This window comes from Formica exsecta, unplaced genomic scaffold (genome assembly GCF_003651465.1).
Source record: "Formica exsecta isolate Colony F162 unplaced genomic scaffold, ASM365146v1 scaffold333, whole genome shotgun sequence".
Taxonomy (NCBI): domain Eukaryota; kingdom Metazoa; phylum Arthropoda; class Insecta; order Hymenoptera; family Formicidae; genus Formica; species Formica exsecta.
The window spans coordinates 206,041-225,817 of NW_021850582.1; the positions used below are offsets into that span (position 1 = coordinate 206,041).

Below are 19,777 nucleotides of genomic sequence, written 5' to 3' on the forward strand. Positions count from 1 at the left end.
TATATATATATATACAAACACATAAAAGTGTGTGAATAGTTAAATATATTAAACATACCATTTTGGATTAGTCATACCCAACTGATACAAAATATCTGTTCTAACACGTGGTGTAGCCGTTGCAGTTAGAGCCATTGTTGGCACTTTGGGATAATTGTCTCTGAGACATTTTAATCGCTTGTAGTCTGGTCTGAAATCGTGACCCCATTGACTAACGCAGTGCGCTTCGTCGATAACAAATCTTGCTAGCAATTCTCTTTCGTATAAAATAGTTAGGGTATTACACAACTTTGGCGAAGCGGAGATTTTCTCTGGTGTTACGTATAATATTTTAAGAATGGGTTCCTTTTTGGCGAGCTCTCTGTACACTGCTTCTGCTTGATTATCTGTTATAGAACTGGATAAATGAGCTGCAGGAATCTGCAAATTTACAAAATATCAGGATTGTTTAAATAAAATAAAGATAATATAAATAGCATATGCTTATATAATGTGTATTAAATGTATACTTTTTAAATGTTATATCTAATATTTTCTCTCTTACATCAAGTGAGGTAAGCTTCTGAACTTGATCTAAAATAAGACTTTTCAACGGTGAGATAACAATTGTTAATCCAACACTTAAAAGTGCAGGCAATTGATAACAAAGAGATTTTCCACCTCCAGTTGGCATCAATACAAAGCAATCAAACCTCAATAGAGTTGCATTAATAGCTTGCAATTGATTTGGCCTAAATGTATATAAGCCAAATCTTTGTCGAAATATCTGAAATAATAGAATACGTTTAAAATGTATGAATGTAATATTATATTTTCCCCATTATATTCGTATATAATTTATGCGCGTGTAAAAACAAATTACTTATTATAATGACATTATATTTGTTTATATAACAAATATATATAGAAATTAGAAAATATTTATATACCTTTAACATTTCTTGCGAATGTGAATAGGTTAAACTATCAAATTCTCCACTAATACCATCATTTTTATAATTACCAGTGAATTTCCCAAATTCCACACTATTTTTTTCAAATTTTGGTTTTGCATTAGCATCATTGTGCTTACTACTTTGCGCATGATGAGTCTCAGGCCAATCTATAGGTTAAAGTAAAACAGTTATTAATCAGATTATCAACATAAGTGCAATAAAAATTATATGTAAAATTTGTACCTATAGAATCATCGTTCATATCTATGTTACAATTTTCTTCCAATGCTGGAAATTTTTCCAACTCTTGTGTTAATATATTAGCGTTCGCAGAGACTGTATAACTGCCTATAAAATATTTTCTCATTAAAAAGTTTTAATACAATAAGAATTAATGTTTTATTTATTATATCTGTCTTACCCTGAGACTTATTAGTACTATTAATCCAATTGTTTGGACTGTTCCTGATGATGTTCTTTTGCATGGACATATTTGTTTCAGTCTTTGGTGATGTCTTAATACTGCCATTAAATGTATCCTTTATGGATATGGGAGTATATTCAGAATCTGTTGAAGAATTCACTGCCTTTGACATTTGTCGATCCTTCTCCCACATCTCTGCTATCGTTTTGGAAACTTCAGTGCCTAATACTGTTTTAATAGGTCTTTTCAATTGGAAAGTGCTCTTCTTACTTGAAATTGTGGTTTCAGATGACTTGATTGCTATTATGGATTCTATATTACTATTATGCTCCTTTGTACATGACTCCATTATATTTGGTAAGTTTTCATGAAAGTCTATTGTTTTAGATATTAAGGTACTCGATGTATCAAAATCATTATTTATCAGGCAACTCTCAGAGATATGTGAAATTGGTCTCTCCATTGAGTTTGATGACACAGATTCAGGAGTTTCTAGAGATATGGATACATCTTTTTCATCTTCTTTTTGTAGCTTTAATAATTTTGTCTGCATTAAACGCAATTTAGCTTTTACATGTCGATGTAGACCTTGTAATTTCTTGAAAGAATCTCGATCAAACTTTGGAAATTGTTCCAATATTGGTAATGGGATCAATTCGAGAGCAATACAAAACTTGTCAAGAATTTCAATTTGAAGATCCTTTAAACCTTCGCGTCTTTCTAGCAACTTATCCTTTGTAATCTATGTACAACAGCCAGAAATAAATAACTATTGCCTATATTTTCGATATCTTGCATTAATCAACATTAATTTACAATATAAAACTTACAGGTATTGTGGACATTACTGGTTCCTTTTGAATAGATTCAATCCATGAATTCAACCGCTTATTAAAACCTAAATCTTTAAGATTCAATGTAATATCAGGTCCTACCCATTCTTTTCTTGGTGATCCTTTGCCACTATACTTTGAACGAGGACTGTCGGTATCAGAATCTGAAATTATATTATTTGCCTTTTGTTTATTATTAGTGTGTTTCTTAGGAGACCATAGGTGTTCATTTTCTATGCTTTTTGACATTGCATTAGTGACTTTATTAGGTTTTTCTTTATTCAACAATGTTGGACTGTTGGAAGGAACATATTTGCTGTTGCACTCAGTATAATGATTGATTTCTGATACAATAGCCTGTCTTGTCTCATCTTTTTCTACTAATGCATTGTTTGGCTTTCGATTTAAGTGTAAACATTTCCTAATATTTTTTTTATCTTCTTCACTGTCAGAAGATTCGGGAATAAAAGAAGTTTTCACAGAGTATTCTTCTGTATCCTTTTGTAATAGACTTGAAGATTTGATTTCTTTTTCAATCCTCTCTTTTTCTTCTATTGAACTTTCAACATAATACGGTTCAGATATGTTGCAAATTCTATTTGCCTGTGTTGTAAATGGACTTTTACACGAGTCTGAACTGTCTGAATTATCCTGCCAATTTAAAATATATTGAAACAATATAAATCGTCTTATAATCAGTAATATTTTTTTGTAATTAATCATGTTTTGTGAATCATATGTTTAATAAATTATGTAAATTAACTGATGATAATACTATAATTATTAAACAAAACTATAATCTTACAAGATCTATTATTGTATCTATTGTTATTAAATCTCCAGCCATCTTTCTTTGTTTATCAGAATATAAATTATCCAAGGATTCATCATTTAAATCAATTTTCTCTTCTTTCGCTGATTTTGGTGTGCTAAAAAATACAGTTTTTCTTTCATCCTTTTAAGAAATATATAAGTAATCATAATAAATTATGTAATTTATAATAATTTAGCTATATTATATATGTCTTGAGACATTTTCTTAAATTTTAATAAATTTGACTTACCTAGACTGTAGAATATTGTTTTTATTTGTTGCTTTTGTTAAAAATCCCACAATTGTAGATTGGATATTCTTTTGACCAAGCACTGTCTTCTTTGACATTATTAGTAAAATTTTTAAACAACCATAAGAAATTTACACACGTAATGCGTTTCATTCGAATTATTTGATCTCTTTGAGACAATTATTAAATATACACACATACACTTTTTTTTTTATTTATATCAAATTCTGGGCAGTGTAAACAGCAGGGATAGAATATCTTATCAGTAAAGTATCTCTGTGGTTTCAAAAGTACGAAACGTGCATATGTTTAAAAAATTTTAGAATTACGCGTAAACGCGGAACGAAATAAAGAAAAAACAAACAGACAAATACACATTACGTACAATATTTAGGTTAGAAGACGATATGAAGTATTATATGTTCACATGGAATAACGATGTTAAATAATTAACTATCAAATAATGTGGTTATATCGCAGAGAATATGAAATATAATAACGACATGTAAAACAAGTGTCATTAATTTGCACGATGCGTTTTGGCCCTCCCGCCATTAATCGAGATGAGATTGAGCCATTTTGACGCCGATCATTGGATCCTTTATATTCGGAATTCTGAGGGTCGATTGTATATGTTTGAAACAAAGTGAAAATTACAAAAGTGAACAGATTTACTAGATTTCGACAAATGAAATTGTAAATACTCTAGTGAATTTCTTCACTTTTGTAATTTTCACTTCGCATTTTGTAATTTTCAGAGTCGCATTTAAAATTTTATCCGATGAATTAATTTTCGAACGTAATCTTGAAGGCATACATTTATTGGATATCGCGTTATGGAAGATTCACATTGATTTAAAATCCGATAATATTATCCAATAGAAAATACGGACTCGAACGACATTTTTGTTCCTAGAAAACAAACTCTCCTATTGGACGTCGGGCACGATATAAATCCCACAAGTTTATCTTTAATCTCAAATATGCAATAGATTATCTGCAGTCGCAACATGAGAACATGTCAAAGAATTTGTTTTGACAGAGCACAGCAAGTATTATACAACTATAACTATACAAGCATTGGCGAGCATAATGACGTTCCCATAGCATATATCGATGATGAAATTATTATTATTGAAAAACTGAATTAGATCGTTCAATGTTGACAATGGATTGCCCCATAGTAACAAGTGAAATGTGTCTTCTATGATGTAGACATACGTGTAAAAAAAACTCCTATAATAATCGACAATTATAAATAATTGCTAAAACTGTTATACGTAAGCAATCGTCGTCACATGATATACTCAGTTTAAAAAACTTTATTTATGCGTCATAAATGTTTAAAAAATGTGAGAAAGAAACCACACATTTTACATATATTTATCTACACACGCGAATATAGATTTAATAAAATGCGATCTCTTATATTAGAATATCAATTTTATAGAGAGAACAGTTAAGTTGATGTATGCAAAGTTTCAATGTTGCACAATTTTCTTCAATTGACTACCATCACTTTATCAGTATGAGTAATATAAGAGCATATGTATCGGATTTCCTTCTTCAGTTACAGTGGGGCAGCTATAGAGAGAGAGAGAGAGAGAGAGAGAGAGATTATAGTTTAATAGTTTTTTATACACATCTGTTACTATTGTGCATCAGTGTTTTGCTGTACACAATATTGTTTTTATCATAGATTTCTTAATGAAATAATATCTTATTTGCTTGTAGCACAATTTGTTGTCTCTCCAAAAAAATCTATATTACATATTTTATTCTTTTTATATAGAGAAAATAAACTCCAAGTTTCTAAAATCAAAATTTTATCTGCAATTTTATGTAAATAAATCTATACTATATTTAATTTTATTAATATTTTAACGAGAGATAAAAGAATATTGAAATAATATTAATACTGTTAAAAAGAAAAGTTGTGTAATTTGTTTCCATAAATAGCATCAAGCTATGAATGTATGTGAAGAACATCTTAATATTACAATAGATGAAGATAAAATTATTGATGGTGCAATAGATGTTATCAAGAAGATTAGACCATCTTGGCCTCTGCAAGAACTGCATTTTAAGGTAATGCAATAATCAATTTTTTTCATTATATATATAATGATAGTATAAAATAAATAAATATTATAACTTTGTGTTTAATATTCCTTTTTTTTTTTGTGTCAGCCATTTACTGATGGAAAAACAAATAAGTTGGTAGGAATATGGTATTCGGGGCATTATACAGATATGGTCTTGATTCGAATTTATGGTAACAATTCGGATTTACTGATTGATAGAAAAGATGAATTAAATAATATCAGGGTAAAGATTTTATCAATTTTATATATCATTATTTTGTTCTTTCACATTTCAGTTGTAATCAATTCATACTTTTAAATTTATGTATTTATGTTTGATGAAAATATAACAAATTCAACATATATGGCCAAGAATAATTAGTATATATGGAATACATATTTTTATATAGATATTGAACAAGGCTGGCTATACTCATTGCATTTATGCTACATTTAATAATGGATTCGCCTATCAATTCTTAGAAGGCGAAACTCTGACTGTAGAAACAATTAGAGACCCAAACGTGTATCCATTAATCGCGAGACGTATGGCCGAAATGCATTGTCTTAAGCCTGAAAATGGATCAGAGTCAAAAAAAGCTTTCATTTGGGAAAAAACAAAGAAATTTATGCAAATTATGCCGAAAAGATTTTCCGATCCTCTCAAGCAAGCAAAGTAAACAAGAATTATATAATAGAATCTCTTTTTGTGGATACTATCTAAAATATATCTAAATTCCAATTTTTATAATATAATAACTTTCACTTTAAGGTTTGAGATGTTGATATCACCATATGTGGTATTAGAAAAAGAATATCATTTATTGGAAAACATACTTTCAAAAGTAAATAGTCCTGTAGTATACGCTCACAATGATCTTTTACTAGGAAATGTACTGTACAATAAGGAACAGGACAATGTTGTTTTTATCGACTATGAATATACTGCATTCAACTATCAAGCATTTGATATAGCAAATCACTTTGCAGAATTTGCTGGTAATTACATACTCTTTTGCAAAATATTTCATATCTTTTATTGTCTAAAAAATAGTATTGGATTAAAAAATATTTTATTTGCTTCATTTCTAACTAATTCAGTATATTATCTGCATTATATAAAATTTTATACATACATATATACACACATACATTTAAGGTATCGATGAGCCAGATTATTCTTTGTATCCGGACGAAAATTTTCAAAAAGCATGGTTGAAAGAATACTTACAAAGGTATAATGCGACTAATAATGTGTCTGAGAAAGAAATTAACAAGTTGTACTGGCAGGTTACTAAATTTGCTCCCTTGCCACATTTCTTTTGGGGTTGTTGGTCTCTCATCCAAAGTGAGCATTCGCATATTGATTTCGACTTTTTGGAGTAAGTAAAAGCTTATTGTGTAAAAAACAAAAGAATTTACAAGAATTACAAGAATGTCACAAGTCTCTGATAATAACAATAAACAATAGTCCTTAATAATGGATTATTATTTTCTTAAAAACTAGAATAAAACTATTTTAGCGAAAGAAATATATATATATATATATAATTTTTTTTTTCTGTAATTATCAATGTTTTTCGAATTATTTTCAGATATGCTGCAACACGTTTTAATGAATATTTCAAGTTGAAGGAAGAAACCTCCAAATTAAAAATGGAGTACGACGAATAAAAATGACATTTTTTAAAACACTCATTCCAGTAAAAGCATTTTTTAAAACTTTAATTCCAGTAAAAGTATTTTTTAATACTCTCTCCAAATGTAATTAACTTGTTGACACGTATGTATTATATATATGTATAGATTTTACATTTTTTTGACATGGGTACTGTATGTAAATATGAATAATGTTGTAATCACTATACATTTACACAACTATTTTATTGGTACTAGAATTGTAATAAATATAATGTATATAATAAATGCATTTATGGTTGCATAATAAAATAAATATAGTAAATCATTATATAAAATACCATTAAAATAAGCATAAGATTAATTAGTTTGACTTTATTAGTTCTGCGCTTAATATTAAATTTTCTTTATATCATTGGTAAGCATAGAAATGTATGAAGACAGTTGAATTGCCAGAATATCAGTCGATTCAGATTATTGGTACAAGATTGTTCTTTATGATAATTCTGTAGTATCTGTCAATAGAATATATACAGTTGATTTTAAAACTCCATATATATATCTCACGTTTATCGTTATCAAATTCATCAATTTATCAATGTCGCGACAACTTGGCTTAATCCTTTCTTATCGAGATATTCTCTCTGTAAACTACAGATTACAAAGATATAAGTGTAAAATTCCTGTTTTAATAGTAGTAATAAAAATAGCGTAAATTTAGCGACTATATACACGCAAAAGTAAATGCGCTGCAAAAATTCTTTCATAAAGATAAATATTCTATTCATAGACAATCAAACACATAAAACATGAGCACGATAACAGGTATTTAATGAATCTCACAAATATCACTTTTCAAGGCCATTATAGCCTCACAAGTCAACATAATCTTACCGGTTATTCTTAAAGTTAATAAATTTATTTTCATATTTAAATTCATTTTTTTTTTTAAATCTCGCATTTCCTTCTTGCTTTTTACATGTTTTACATTTAAATTAAATGCTATAGATATAAGATTTAAATGCATAAAAAAATCAAATGTGCAGATGCAAAAGGTGTAGCTAGATCTAATACATTATATATATTAGAGGTTCCTCTTCGAATAGTTATTCTTTCTTTTTTACACATTTAAGGCAAAATAAATATGAAATTTCAGTATCAACAAGGATTTGTCAAGGAAATGAGACGTAAAGAAGACGCGATCAAATGCGTAAATTTATTCTTTTCAGCTGCATTTAAAGGGAAACAGGTGTTGCGTTCAAGCTTTGGCAAGGAGAGAGGAAGGAAAGTGCAGTTGAAAATAGTAGATTTATATCAATCGAAGCTGTTCTTTGGTTATGCTCCGATATACACCGTAATACATTGTCAGTACAGAAAATCTATAATATACGTAACGTAAATAGATAGACTTTTAATATTATATATCCGGACAACGTTGTCCTCGTCTCTATTGCACTTTTTAGTCGATTAATTGACTAGCGAGTGCGCTTTTGTTCGGCTGTATGATCGTCGTCACTGCGCACTTGCGCACGTCTATAAATCGCATTTATTTTTAGCCTCGCTCTCGCTTCTCGCTCTGGCTCTGGCTCTGGGTCGCCCAAAATTTTCATAAACACTCTCGCCTTCCCTCCTGTTTCCTCCTTCCCGCCTTCGCCTTGCCGTTCGACCGTGTCGCTACTCGCTACTTGTACATACAAAATACACATCACAAGCAAGAGGCAAGAGGCAAGAGGCAAGAGGCAACAGGATCGACCGACGACGACGACGAGCCGCGAGCGATCATATCATATCATACGACTATACGATACTCACCACAGGCCACAGTCGCTTCTCGCCACTCGCCACTCGCGCAACATATTCCGAATTCCGACGTGCGCCGCTTCCAAAGTTCGATGTAAACATACAAGTGAAAGTAAACATTGTAAACAGAGCGGCAATAAACGAAGGAAAGGGGTATGCGAGAGACTTTCGCGATTCGATATATATAATTTTTTTTTTCTGTAATTATCAATGTTTTTCGAATTATTTTCAGATATGCTGCAACACGTTTTAATGAATATTTCAAGTTGAAGGAAGAAACCTCCAAATTAAAAATGGAGTACGACGAATAAAAATGACATTTTTTAAAACACTCATTCCAGTAAAAGCATTTTTTAAAACTTTAATTCCAGTAAAAGTATTTTTTAATACTCTCTCCAAATGTAATTAACTTGTTGACACGTATGTATTATATATATGTATAGATTTTACATTTTTTTGACATGGGTACTGTATGTAAATATGAATAATGTTGTAATCACTATACATTTACACAACTATTTTATTGGTACTAGAATTGTAATAAATATAATGTATATAATAAATGCATTTATGGTTGCATAATAAAATAAATATAGTAAATCATTATATAAAATACCATTAAAATAAGCATAAGATTAATTAGTTTGACTTTATTAGTTCTGCGCTTAATATTAAATTTTCTTTATATCATTGGTAAGCATAGAAATGTATGAAGACAGTTGAATTGCCAGAATATCAGTCGATTCAGATTATTGGTACAAGATTGTTCTTTATGATAATTCTGTAGTATCTGTCAATAGAATATATACAGTTGATTTTAAAACTCCATATATATATCTCACGTTTATCGTTATCAAATTCATCAATTTATCAATGTCGCGACAACTTGGCTTAATCCTTTCTTATCGAGATATTCTCTCTGTAAACTACAGATTACAAAGATATAAGTGTAAAATTCCTGTTTTAATAGTAGTAATAAAAATAGCGTAAATTTAGCGACTATATACACGCAAAAGTAAATGCGCTGCAAAAATTCTTTCATAAAGATAAATATTCTATTCATAGACAATCAAACACATAAAACATGAGCACGATAACAGGTATTTAATGAATCTCACAAATATCACTTTTCAAGGCCATTATAGCCTCACAAGTCAACATAATCTTACCGGTTATTCTTAAAGTTAATAAATTTATTTTCATATTTAAATTCATTTTTTTTTTTAAATCTCGCATTTCCTTCTTGCTTTTTACATGTTTTACATTTAAATTAAATGCTATAGATATAAGATTTAAATGCATAAAAAAATCAAATGTGCAGATGCAAAAGGTGTAGCTAGATCTAATACATTATATATATTAGAGGTTCCTCTTCGAATAGTTATTCTTTCTTTTTTACACATTTAAGGCAAAATAAATATGAAATTTCAGTATCAACAAGGATTTGTCAAGGAAATGAGACGTAAAGAAGACGCGATCAAATGCGTAAATTTATTCTTTTCAGCTGCATTTAAAGGGAAACAGGTGTTGCGTTCAAGCTTTGGCAAGGAGAGAGGAAGGAAAGTGCAGTTGAAAATAGTAGATTTATATCAATCGAAGCTGTTCTTTGGTTATGCTCCGATATACACCGTAATACATTGTCAGTACAGAAAATCTATAATATACGTAACGTAAATAGATAGACTTTTAATATTATATATCCGGACAACGTTGTCCTCGTCTCTATTGCACTTTTTAGTCGATTAATTGACTAGCGAGTGCGCTTTTGTTCGGCTGTATGATCGTCGTCACTGCGCACTTGCGCACGTCTATAAATCGCATTTATTTTTAGCCTCGCTCTCGCTTCTCGCTCTGGCTCTGGCTCTGGGTCGCCCAAAATTTTCATAAACACTCTCGCCTTCCCTCCTGTTTCCTCCTTCCCGCCTTCGCCTTGCCGTTCGACCGTGTCGCTACTCGCTACTTGTACATACAAAATACACATCACAAGCAAGAGGCAAGAGGCAAGAGGCAAGAGGCAACAGGATCGACCGACGACGACGACGAGCCGCGAGCGATCATATCATATCATACGACTATACGATACTCACCACAGGCCACAGTCGCTTCTCGCCACTCGCCACTCGCGCAACATATTCCGAATTCCGACGTGCGCCGCTTCCAAAGTTCGATGTAAACATACAAGTGAAAGTAAACATTGTAAACAGAGCGGCAATAAACGAAGGAAAGGGGTATGCGAGAGACTTTCGCGATTCGACTATTCTCATATCTCTGCGAGATATATTACACATTACACATGTTCTGCGAGCTCTCTTCGCCAATAATCGGCGGTCCAGTTTGTCCATTGTATGTTTGTAGCACGTACGATCGCTAGAAACTGAGGCCTGAGACTCATCTTCTTGGCTATATTGATCGTTTGCGAAACGGCAGCTTTTCCAAACGGACGATCGCACGAGACCGACAGCATCAGTAACTCGTCATCTCATTAATCGTTTTCCTATTCTTTTTTATTCTGCGTCTCTTTCGGAAAATCGGCCGTATTAATCGTCGACAGTCGTCGAAGACCCGAGACCGAGACCCGAGTAGAACGAGAACGAGAACGAGAGCGAGAGCGCGATAGCCGCTTTGGCAGTTCGGCTTCGGCATTCTACGCTTCTATGTGAGCGAGACATCAGCTGTTTTCAGTAGTTTGATCAAGAATCTTCAAAGACAAATTCGAAAGGAGAGAAAAAAGGGATAATTTGCCGAGATTCCGATCGAGTGGTGCGAGTGCATGGATCACGGTGGCGGACTGCGCAATTCCGATCTCTGAAAAAAGAAAAGAAGCGCTCTCCTCTCTTTGCTCATTCTCCTTGCCTAGTCGAAAGATGCACATCACCTGCAAGTGCCTGAACGTGTCCATTAGATCCAGGAGTACCGAACTGCAGCGGCTTAATATCGATAACGTCGAGATGACCGATCTGGAGCGCACCGATGCCTTCTTTCGCGAGGTGAATAGGATTGAAAATTTTCGCGAGAAAGTACATTTTTTAAAGAACACAAGAAAAAAGAAAAAGAAATGTTTGAGATTCGCGAATGTTTTGCCAGTTCACGTCGTTATTCGTTTCTTTCTTCTACTCATATCTTTTACGACAAAGTATGATTGATGAAGACTGGTATGAACTTGAAGTTCATTTTTCCATTTTGTGAATAAAGAAAAATCTTTTCCTTACGTAAATTAACACGAACGATAATAACTCGACGCTGCGATCCTCACGTTCATCATATCTTTTATGTTCGACGTTTGTCGCATTGTTTTCCATCTTTTGTATATTTTTTCACGATTATTGCATGCGAAATGTTTTATGTAACACTTGTATGTAAGTGTATTAATCATTAGAAAGCTTTGATCGATAATCTTTCTTTGTGTCTTCCTTAAGGAGGCTTGAGGCCTTCTGTATTTTTCCTTATTCTTTTCAAAGTAAAATCTACAAGAAAACAATTATATTGCTATAGAGAGTCAATATATTGCTTAATCATAATTGCAATAGAACAATTAAAATTACATATATTATTATACATTAAAATTTTGTAAACATAGATTTTATCTTTTATACAGGATCTAGCCAGTGTACCGGAACTGGAAACTATTACTAAAGAACAACCTGGCTTAGTGGAAATAAGAAATATTGGATCATGGATCATACATCGTTGTTATAATTGCTCAATTTATACTCATGCTGTCCATAGGGAACATGGTGCTGCTTTAGTCCTTATTAATAGCAATATCGTTGTAAGTTTCAGGCATATCACAAAAGATATTCATTTGCAATATAGTAGTTCACAAGTTGACCAAAATCCCTTTTAAATATGTGTTATATAGATAATTTATCTATTGATGCACTAGCTTGTTATATCTATTTATTTACTGTTGAAAACACAGCAATCTATTTAATAGGTAGCATATTTATTGATCAAATACTTTATTGTAAGTACTATTTAATGTATATAAATTATTTAATTGTAAGTATTATTTAATGCAATTATTTAATATAGTAGATGTGTTTATTATGTTACGTAGCACTTTTTAAGATGTAACACCATGAACAATATACAACTTGATAAATTGAGTAGTCAATTTTATCAAGGATAATTATTTTTGCAGAGATTATAATGACACAGATACACTTACTATTTGCATAAATAATTTAAAAAAACATCAAATGTCCTTCTCTAGTCTCCTTTTAATTAAAACTTTAAGGGAAGTTTAATCAAATAGTATTATATATGTTTCTCTTCTGTTTCAGTTATCTCCTGAAGAAATAAATAAATTAAAGTCAAATCCAGATTACAGCTCAGTGTTTAGGATAGTAATTAATCACAATTTGGAAGATCTTGACGACTATCTGCAACAACCTAATAAATTTTCTGGTAAGTAAATGAATGTGTAATATGTGTGACACATACAACTTCTAATTTTATTGTATTTCAAAATAATCTACTAAAATATGATCTCTAAATATTCTATATATTGCATTTTCTTTTACACCTATCTAGTTTCACAGTTACCTAACACGGTTCAAGTGGCCCTAGGTGGACTGCAACAACAATTGGAGGAAGCTGTACAACGTCAAACAGTAGCAATAGAAGAGAAAATATGTGCGTTTTCTGCAGAGCAATATCGGCTATTGGAACAATTTCGTGAAAGAGCGCACAACGAACATCGATTGTTATCAAAGTATTATCTTTAACAGTAAATTATTTTGCAAATTACAACACACTATTGTTGTTGTAATAATAATCGTGTGTGTTTTGTTTGTTCATAATTAGATTAGTGTGTAGAAGAGAAGAAACAAATAGGATAACCAATGATATAGAGACTTCACCAATGATTTCTGACAACTTTAAGAATACTTTAACTACCTCTACAGCTAATACAGTTAATCCCAAGTCCAATTTAGTATTCAATGATATGAAAATTTCCACTGATTCAAACATTAAACATGAGATAACTACTAAACACTCTTCTAAAAGTTCTACTAATGTAAGTCACTTTTGCCGTCTTAAATTTTCTTACACACTACTTGATTTATTTATAATGTCCCATTATTATAATTATTCATATGCTTCGATAATAAATTTTGCAGAATGAAAATACAAAAAAGAAAAATCCATTGTATATTTGTACTAAAGAATCAGCTAGTTTCGATACAGAAGCGTTGTTTCCTTTCGAGGGAATAGAAGATACAGATGCAGCTAATCAATTACATCAGTGGTCTTCGGAAGAGGGATCCGATACCGATGGTATGATATATTACATAGCAATAATTTATATAGATTTAGGTCACTATAGTTACTTGTTCAGATTCAAGCCAAAATGAAGGGATTCATATGCCAAGAGGTCAACGAGATGGTCACTCCACCTTGGCTAAATCACTACCAGTCACCGTACCTGCTTTTCCATCTATCGTTCGTCGTGCAGTACAGGACCAAAATGATGATCAGGTGAAGTTTTATAAAATCTTTAATTTCTGCAATTGTATTAGGGACACTTGTATTTTTCGTTTCTTTTTGTTATTGTTTTTTGATTGAAATTTACTTAAGAGACTTGACATATATATATATTATTAAAAAATTATATATATATATAAAATTACAGTTGCCAACCGATCCATTAGATCCGCATAATATTCGAGCTTCAATTAAAGCCTTAGCTAAAAGCGTCCATGGTGATACAGTGTTTGGAGACTTACCACGTCCCAGGTTTTCTACGCAGATCTGACTTGTCATATATGATGAAAGAGAAGATCCACTCGACACTTTTTAGTGTTTTTGATACAATATATCATGGTCTCTATCATCCGTCATTTGTCTTTCATACAAAGATTACAAGAGGTTTATGTATACACACTTGGAATAAATGTGATTGGTTCTGCAGAGGTACAGAACACTCTATTTGTATTTTGTAGAAATTCGAGATTATATGCCTTAACAGTTTTGGTTAGACCTAAATTTACTATGATGATGCAAATTTATTAGAAAAAAATACTTTTTATCTAAACTGGAAGCTATACTTATAGATGTGAAAATGATTTGTATCTAATAGATAGGGAAAAAACGTGCATTTAAAAATCTAAATGCGCTTACAACAACTTAGAATTTTATCATTTATTCCAATACATAAATTTGCTTTTTAGTGTGTTTGTTTATGTACTATATACAGCAGACTGAATTTTATTATTATCATTACTTCATGTTGCAACTTAAAGGCTATATTTAACTTATATAGTGCAGTAATTTATAATAAATAATTATATTCCACTATATATTGCATTGCTAATGTTTATAATGTTTATATTGTTATAAGCATTTTACAGCAATATATTTTTTCTTATTGTGTTTTGAAAATTAAAGCACTATTGATAAATGCAGAAATGGTGTCAATTATGCATATAAAAATACAAATACTTTATAAAGAGAATTGTATAATTATTATAATTTGCAAGTATATGAGAAGAGACATAGTGCAAGTAGTAATAGTGTTGTAATTATAATTATATATAATAGCAGAAAGATTTAGATTCCTCATGTAATTTCTTACATAGAAATTAAGATTTAAAACAATTCATTGTTAAAAATGATGTTAGTTTTTCTCTGATGACATTACTTATTTTATTATAAAATAGCTAATATTTTTTGTCTGCAATTTAATACACATTTTTTAAATTAAATGATTAAATAATATTAAGTTTAAAATTATGCTGTGCAAAAAAAAAACTTTTTTTTATAATTGATGTAAAATACAGCAATATCCTGTTTTTAGCAAAAGTGAAGCGAGGTATTTCATGTATTTACACTATTATATGAACATTACATGACATACACATACATTTATTCACACACACACACACACATATATTCAAGAAGGTATATTATCAATTTAAGTTTATTTTTCATGGAACACATTTTTAAAAATATTACTTGTAAAGAAATTTAAAAAGATGTAATATATATATATATTCTGATATATTTTTCCTGTACATCCAGGAAAAAATTGCAATTATAGTGTAACATAAATTTTTATATTTTTTTGTGGAATTATCTTAATTTGATTAGGATTGTGTTATATATATCTTTACATATTAACCATTAAAGATATCTTTAATAGTTAATAAAGCCATTTTAAATATAATGTAAATCCTAATCTAATTTTTTTTGTAATTTTTCAATCGATAATAGTTTATATAATAATTAATCAATATAACAATATAACCATAATTTATTTTAGTAAGATAAAGAAATAAATAATATGTATACACATACATGTATACGCACACATTATTTATCTTACAAATAAATTATGGTCACATTATTATACTGATTAATTATTGTATAAACTATTATTGATTGAACAATAAAAAGTTAAATGTGCATGAAGAACATACTAAAAATATCAAAATTGTACTACCAATTTTTGATATATTTTGCACATTGTGAAAAGTTTAGTTTTCATAAGCTTACATTATTTATCTTGCAGATATAATTTGACACAAGAAACAATACGAAATAATTAACGAGTCTAGATTTTTTTTATATCATAGATTTTTTTTATATTTTAATAAAATTTTATAAAAAAATGTCCATTATATATGTAGCAGATTCGCTATATAACTCTTCAGATATGAATGTAATACTGCAGCATAAGTTATCTCTATTAATTTTTATTTACTTCACTTGACAATTAGATTTGACAAGATAATCGTATAAAATTTTTTAATATATATCGGAAAAAGATTTTCAACTTCCAATTCAAATTTATGTATTTATGTATGTACGATTATATAATTATATATCATTTTGTGTACCACCCACCTGTGGAATTTTACGGTACTGTCAGTGAGCAAGAGTAGCTTTATTTTTTGCTGCAAGCTCTATTTGTGCAGTAGCTACAGTCTTCATGCCATCCTGTACAGCCGAAAGATTAGCTTTCCATGATACAAGTAGATCTCGCAACTGCATCCATTGTGGACGACCAAACGTTCTGTGCATTGTGCTAGAAATTAATACTTTGCGGCCAGCCTGATCCATGCGCGCTCTTACAAGTTTGGTTTTTAAAACTGAAACACAATAATTATAGTATTATTTATATCACGCGAGAAAAAATTTAATGCGATTGTACAGTTTTGTATTCCTTTTACATTAAACAACAAATTGTTGAATGTCTCAATAACTCAGTAAAAATACAATTTTACCAAGCCAGTACAGATTCATTTAATATGCCCTGTTTAAAGTAAATTGCCACTTGAATGAATCACTAGTGGAAATTGTTATGTAGACAGGACACAATTATCATTTATAACAAAAAAATATATTTTCTACAAATATTAAAATAATAAATGTACGATAATCAAGTAGCAGAGAGATAGTTTACCATCAATTATGAAACTTTCTACTTCAGATTCATTAATCTGCAATTCTTCTTGTATTGTATCAAATGACATTTCTGGATTTGTTTCTGCGAGTTGCATAAAAGTTAACAGTCTCATCTTCTTCATGTTTTGCTCATGGTTTAATCCTATAAAAGAAAAGGAAAGACGCACAACGAATCTTAATATTTAAATTAATTTAATATTTTTAACAATATAAATCAGCATGTACCAAGTTGATGCTCAACAAATTCTCTGTGATGTTGGTAAAAATGTAAATATGCTGGCAATTTATCTTGCACAAACACAAGAAGTAAATCGTGTATCAATTCGCCTTCTAAAAATCTCACAGGTTTTAAAGCCAACAGTGGATCCAGTAAAAATGTATTAGGATCTGCTAATGCAGCTAATATACAACGTTGTGCATCTTCTCTTGCTGCAGAAGCATTTTCTGCTGTATAAGTTCCCAACAGTTCTACCATGACAGCTGCTGCTTGTTCTCTAAAAAGGATTATGTACATATATTTTATGCTAAATGTGTATCTAATAAATACCTTTTTATTCAGATAATTTTTTTTTTTTTTTTTTTTTTTTTAAAAAAAAAATATTACATTGTTGAACATAACTAATGTCATCAAGCATTATTCTATACGCTATAAGGACGCTTTTCATAAAATGTTACAAAAATAATTTTCTATATATATAATATCTCTAAAGAAAAAAATAACGCCAGATTGAGTTTGCAATACGAATAAAGGATGGAATATTTAGACGGATAAAGGGTTAAAAAATATCCATACCACACGACTGACGAGAGAAAACTTTTTTTTTTTAAGAACCAGATATATCTTTTATATCAAACAGGATAAAATATAGATGAAGATAATTACCCTTGTTTGCAACTTAAAAGAACTTCGTGTAATAAACGCAGTAATTTCTGCATTTGTTCATTCGATGGTGGAAAAGAAGCAAACTGTTGCTTCAATTGATCTATTCCACTGTACACAGCTTTTACTTGGTCAACATTGCGAGCTATTTGCACCAAATGGTAATAAACATGATATCTCATTGGAGAATCATCGGCAAGAGATTGAAATAGCAGCCATAATCTGTAAACATATACCATTTGTTAATATATTAAATCACTTGTTATATTAAAATGAATTGTAAGTATAAAAGATATATTACGCTTTTAAGCAAACTAATCCAAGCTTGTATCCAGGTGCTTTTACAAGTTTTTCACAGAATGCTAAAATTAAATTTTCTGCGCGTTCCGTAGGTATCTGAAATAATATATCTCAATGCAAATAAAGAGAAATTGCACAAATATCTATTTTGTATGACAATAAAGCATCAAGTATGCCAAACTTACCAAAATCATGATAGAAACAATGTCATTCAATACAGTTTCTATCTCATTTTCATTTCCTTCTTTAAAACATGCTTCACATACTCCAATGATCTTGTGCAAATCGTCCTCTATACCTTTGGGGGATTTCTCTTCACTAATTTCTGCACCAAGGCTTTTAAAATATACCCTCAGTTCTTGCGCCTGATAATAATATTCAATAAAATTAGTATGCACAATATACATATTAATATTTTTGTATATACTGAATAGAAACTGTTGCAATCGCTGATTTTTTAAATTACTTGATCGTAGTTTATTAAAAATTAATAACTTGTAACATTTATCTCTTATGTTTTGAAATCATCTATAAGATGTTACATACAAGAAATATGTTTTATACACATGATTTTGAAAAAAAATTGCTTTATATGAAAGTTAATTGAAGAAGAGCAACAGTAACGACATTACAAATAATGCGTTACTTCCCAACTCTGCTTTTACAATATATATTGACAAAAAATATCTAAGGATACTAACGATAACGACATGCGTTATTGAATTTTGCATATTTACCTGATCGTCTAACGGCAATTCCATGAAAATTGGCGGTACCTGCATCTTGACAAACTGTAAATATGTTTCACCGTACTAAAATTCAATCGGTAGAAGCTAAATTAGGCTAAATGTGGCTAAATGATAAATGAAGCATGCGAACTGTACAAACCACAAATCACAAACCATTGAACTACTGTAGTGTAGCAAAACAGATCGAAGGGATGAACGCGTGTATAGTGTACAGTGTACGGCTGCGTTCTGAAAACGTATAATTTGCGTTACGTACATACACTATAGATTGGCCAATTGTGAGGAAAGCTGTTTAAGCCCGTATCAAACTACGCATTGAAAATTGAAGATTAAAGATTGGAATTTGACTAATCAGAACAAAAGGAACTAAAATTTCTTTGTCCTGATTGGTCAAATTTTAATCTTCAATGCGTAGTCTGATACGGGCTTTAGGGACATTTGATATACAACGAGTTGGATTGCGTTCGAAAATTTACTCGCGAAGTAGAGTAGCCATAGACATAGTATATCTAGACCGAGCGTTTGCCTTTATTTAAGGAGTGGGGGTAAAGATACACGTAGAAAAGGACATACTCTGTTTCGTGCCCCTTGCGTTCTCTCTCGCTCGCACAGAGCATAGCGCTCTCTTTCATCATGCTACGTGCGAGCGAGAGAGAACGCA

At 30.5% G+C, this 19,777-nt stretch overlaps 4 protein-coding genes and 2 long non-coding RNA genes across 13 annotated transcripts in view; 2 read left to right on the forward strand and 4 right to left on the reverse strand.

The window, feature by feature from the left end:
- The window catches only part of LOC115238392 (Bloom syndrome protein homolog), a 7,296-nt gene extending 3,073 nt beyond the window's left edge, over positions 1-4,223 (reverse strand). For 2 of the 3 annotated variants that reach the window (XM_029812170.1, XM_029812169.1), the window contains exons 1-8: positions 3,257-3,354; positions 2,998-3,121; positions 2,190-2,843; positions 1,357-2,101; positions 1,179-1,283; positions 930-1,102; positions 545-766; positions 59-420 (exon numbers count right to left, since the gene is read on the reverse strand). In XM_029812170.1, coding sequence (XP_029668030.1) covers positions 59-420; positions 545-766; positions 930-1,102; positions 1,179-1,283; positions 1,357-2,101; positions 2,190-2,843; positions 2,998-3,121; positions 3,257-3,354 — 2,483 coding nt within the window. Of the gene's footprint in view, positions 1-58; positions 421-544; positions 767-929; positions 1,103-1,178; positions 1,284-1,356; positions 2,102-2,189; positions 2,844-2,997; positions 3,122-3,256 lie in introns of all 3 variants that reach the window. The other variant, XM_029812171.1, reaches the window with a different exon arrangement.
- An 87-nt stretch (positions 4,224-4,310) lies between these two features.
- On the forward strand, positions 4,311-7,306 carry LOC115238394 (ethanolamine kinase 1). 3 transcript variants are annotated; one of them, XM_029812177.1, is made up of 8 exons: positions 4,311-4,608; positions 5,216-5,344; positions 5,447-5,584; positions 5,751-6,016; positions 6,113-6,339; positions 6,500-6,575; positions 6,631-6,722; positions 6,936-7,306. In XM_029812177.1, exons 1-8 carry the CDS (start codon positions 4,585-4,587, stop codon positions 6,971-6,973), a joined length of 990 nt encoding a protein of 329 aa, XP_029668037.1. In that variant the 5' UTR covers positions 4,311-4,584; the 3' UTR covers positions 6,974-7,306. The 3 variants fall into 3 exon arrangements, with proteins under 3 accessions (XP_029668037.1, XP_029668035.1, XP_029668036.1); XM_029812175.1 differs by having other exon boundaries at positions 6,500-6,722; XM_029812176.1 differs by having other exon boundaries at positions 4,311-4,536; positions 6,500-6,722.
- Positions 7,307-7,917: 611 nt separating this feature from the next.
- Positions 7,918-8,943, reverse strand: LOC115238397. The gene is made up of 2 exons (XR_003884498.1): positions 8,791-8,943; positions 7,918-8,659 (listed from the first exon to the last, which is right to left on the reverse strand). It is a non-coding gene; the product is annotated as an uncharacterized LOC115238397 (long non-coding RNA).
- Positions 8,944-9,992: 1,049 nt separating this feature from the next.
- LOC115238396 lies at positions 9,993-10,995 on the reverse strand. The gene is made up of 2 exons (XR_003884497.1): positions 10,866-10,995; positions 9,993-10,734 (listed from the first exon to the last, which is right to left on the reverse strand). It is a non-coding gene; the product is annotated as an uncharacterized LOC115238396 (long non-coding RNA).
- On the forward strand, positions 10,728-15,517 carry LOC115238393. Of its 2 annotated transcripts, none has more exons than XM_029812173.1 (8): positions 10,728-11,765; positions 12,374-12,547; positions 13,062-13,185; positions 13,312-13,492; positions 13,585-13,798; positions 13,902-14,058; positions 14,120-14,259; positions 14,414-15,517. In XM_029812173.1, the coding sequence occupies exons 1-8, from the start codon at positions 11,643-11,645 to the stop codon at positions 14,534-14,536; spliced, it is 1,236 nt and encodes a 411-aa protein (XP_029668033.1). In that variant the 5' UTR covers positions 10,728-11,642; the 3' UTR covers positions 14,537-15,517. The 2 variants fall into 2 exon arrangements, with proteins under 2 accessions (XP_029668033.1, XP_029668034.1); XM_029812174.1 differs by having other exon boundaries at positions 13,348-13,492.
- Positions 15,518-16,459: 942 nt separating this feature from the next.
- Positions 16,460-19,368, reverse strand: LOC115238376 (eukaryotic translation initiation factor 3 subunit M). 3 transcript variants are annotated; one of them, XM_029812132.1, is made up of 8 exons: positions 19,270-19,368; positions 19,105-19,179; positions 18,553-18,732; positions 18,369-18,463; positions 18,071-18,289; positions 17,413-17,681; positions 17,186-17,329; positions 16,460-16,871 (listed from the first exon to the last, which is right to left on the reverse strand). In XM_029812132.1, exons 1-8 carry the CDS (start codon positions 19,270-19,272, stop codon positions 16,648-16,650), a joined length of 1,209 nt encoding a protein of 402 aa, XP_029667992.1. In that variant the 5' UTR covers positions 19,273-19,368; the 3' UTR covers positions 16,460-16,647. The 3 variants fall into 3 exon arrangements, with proteins under 3 accessions (XP_029667992.1, XP_029667993.1, XP_029667994.1); XM_029812133.1 differs by having other exon boundaries at positions 19,105-19,158; positions 19,270-19,317; XM_029812134.1 differs by having other exon boundaries at positions 19,105-19,158; positions 19,256-19,274.
- Positions 19,369-19,777: the final 409 nt, after the last annotated feature.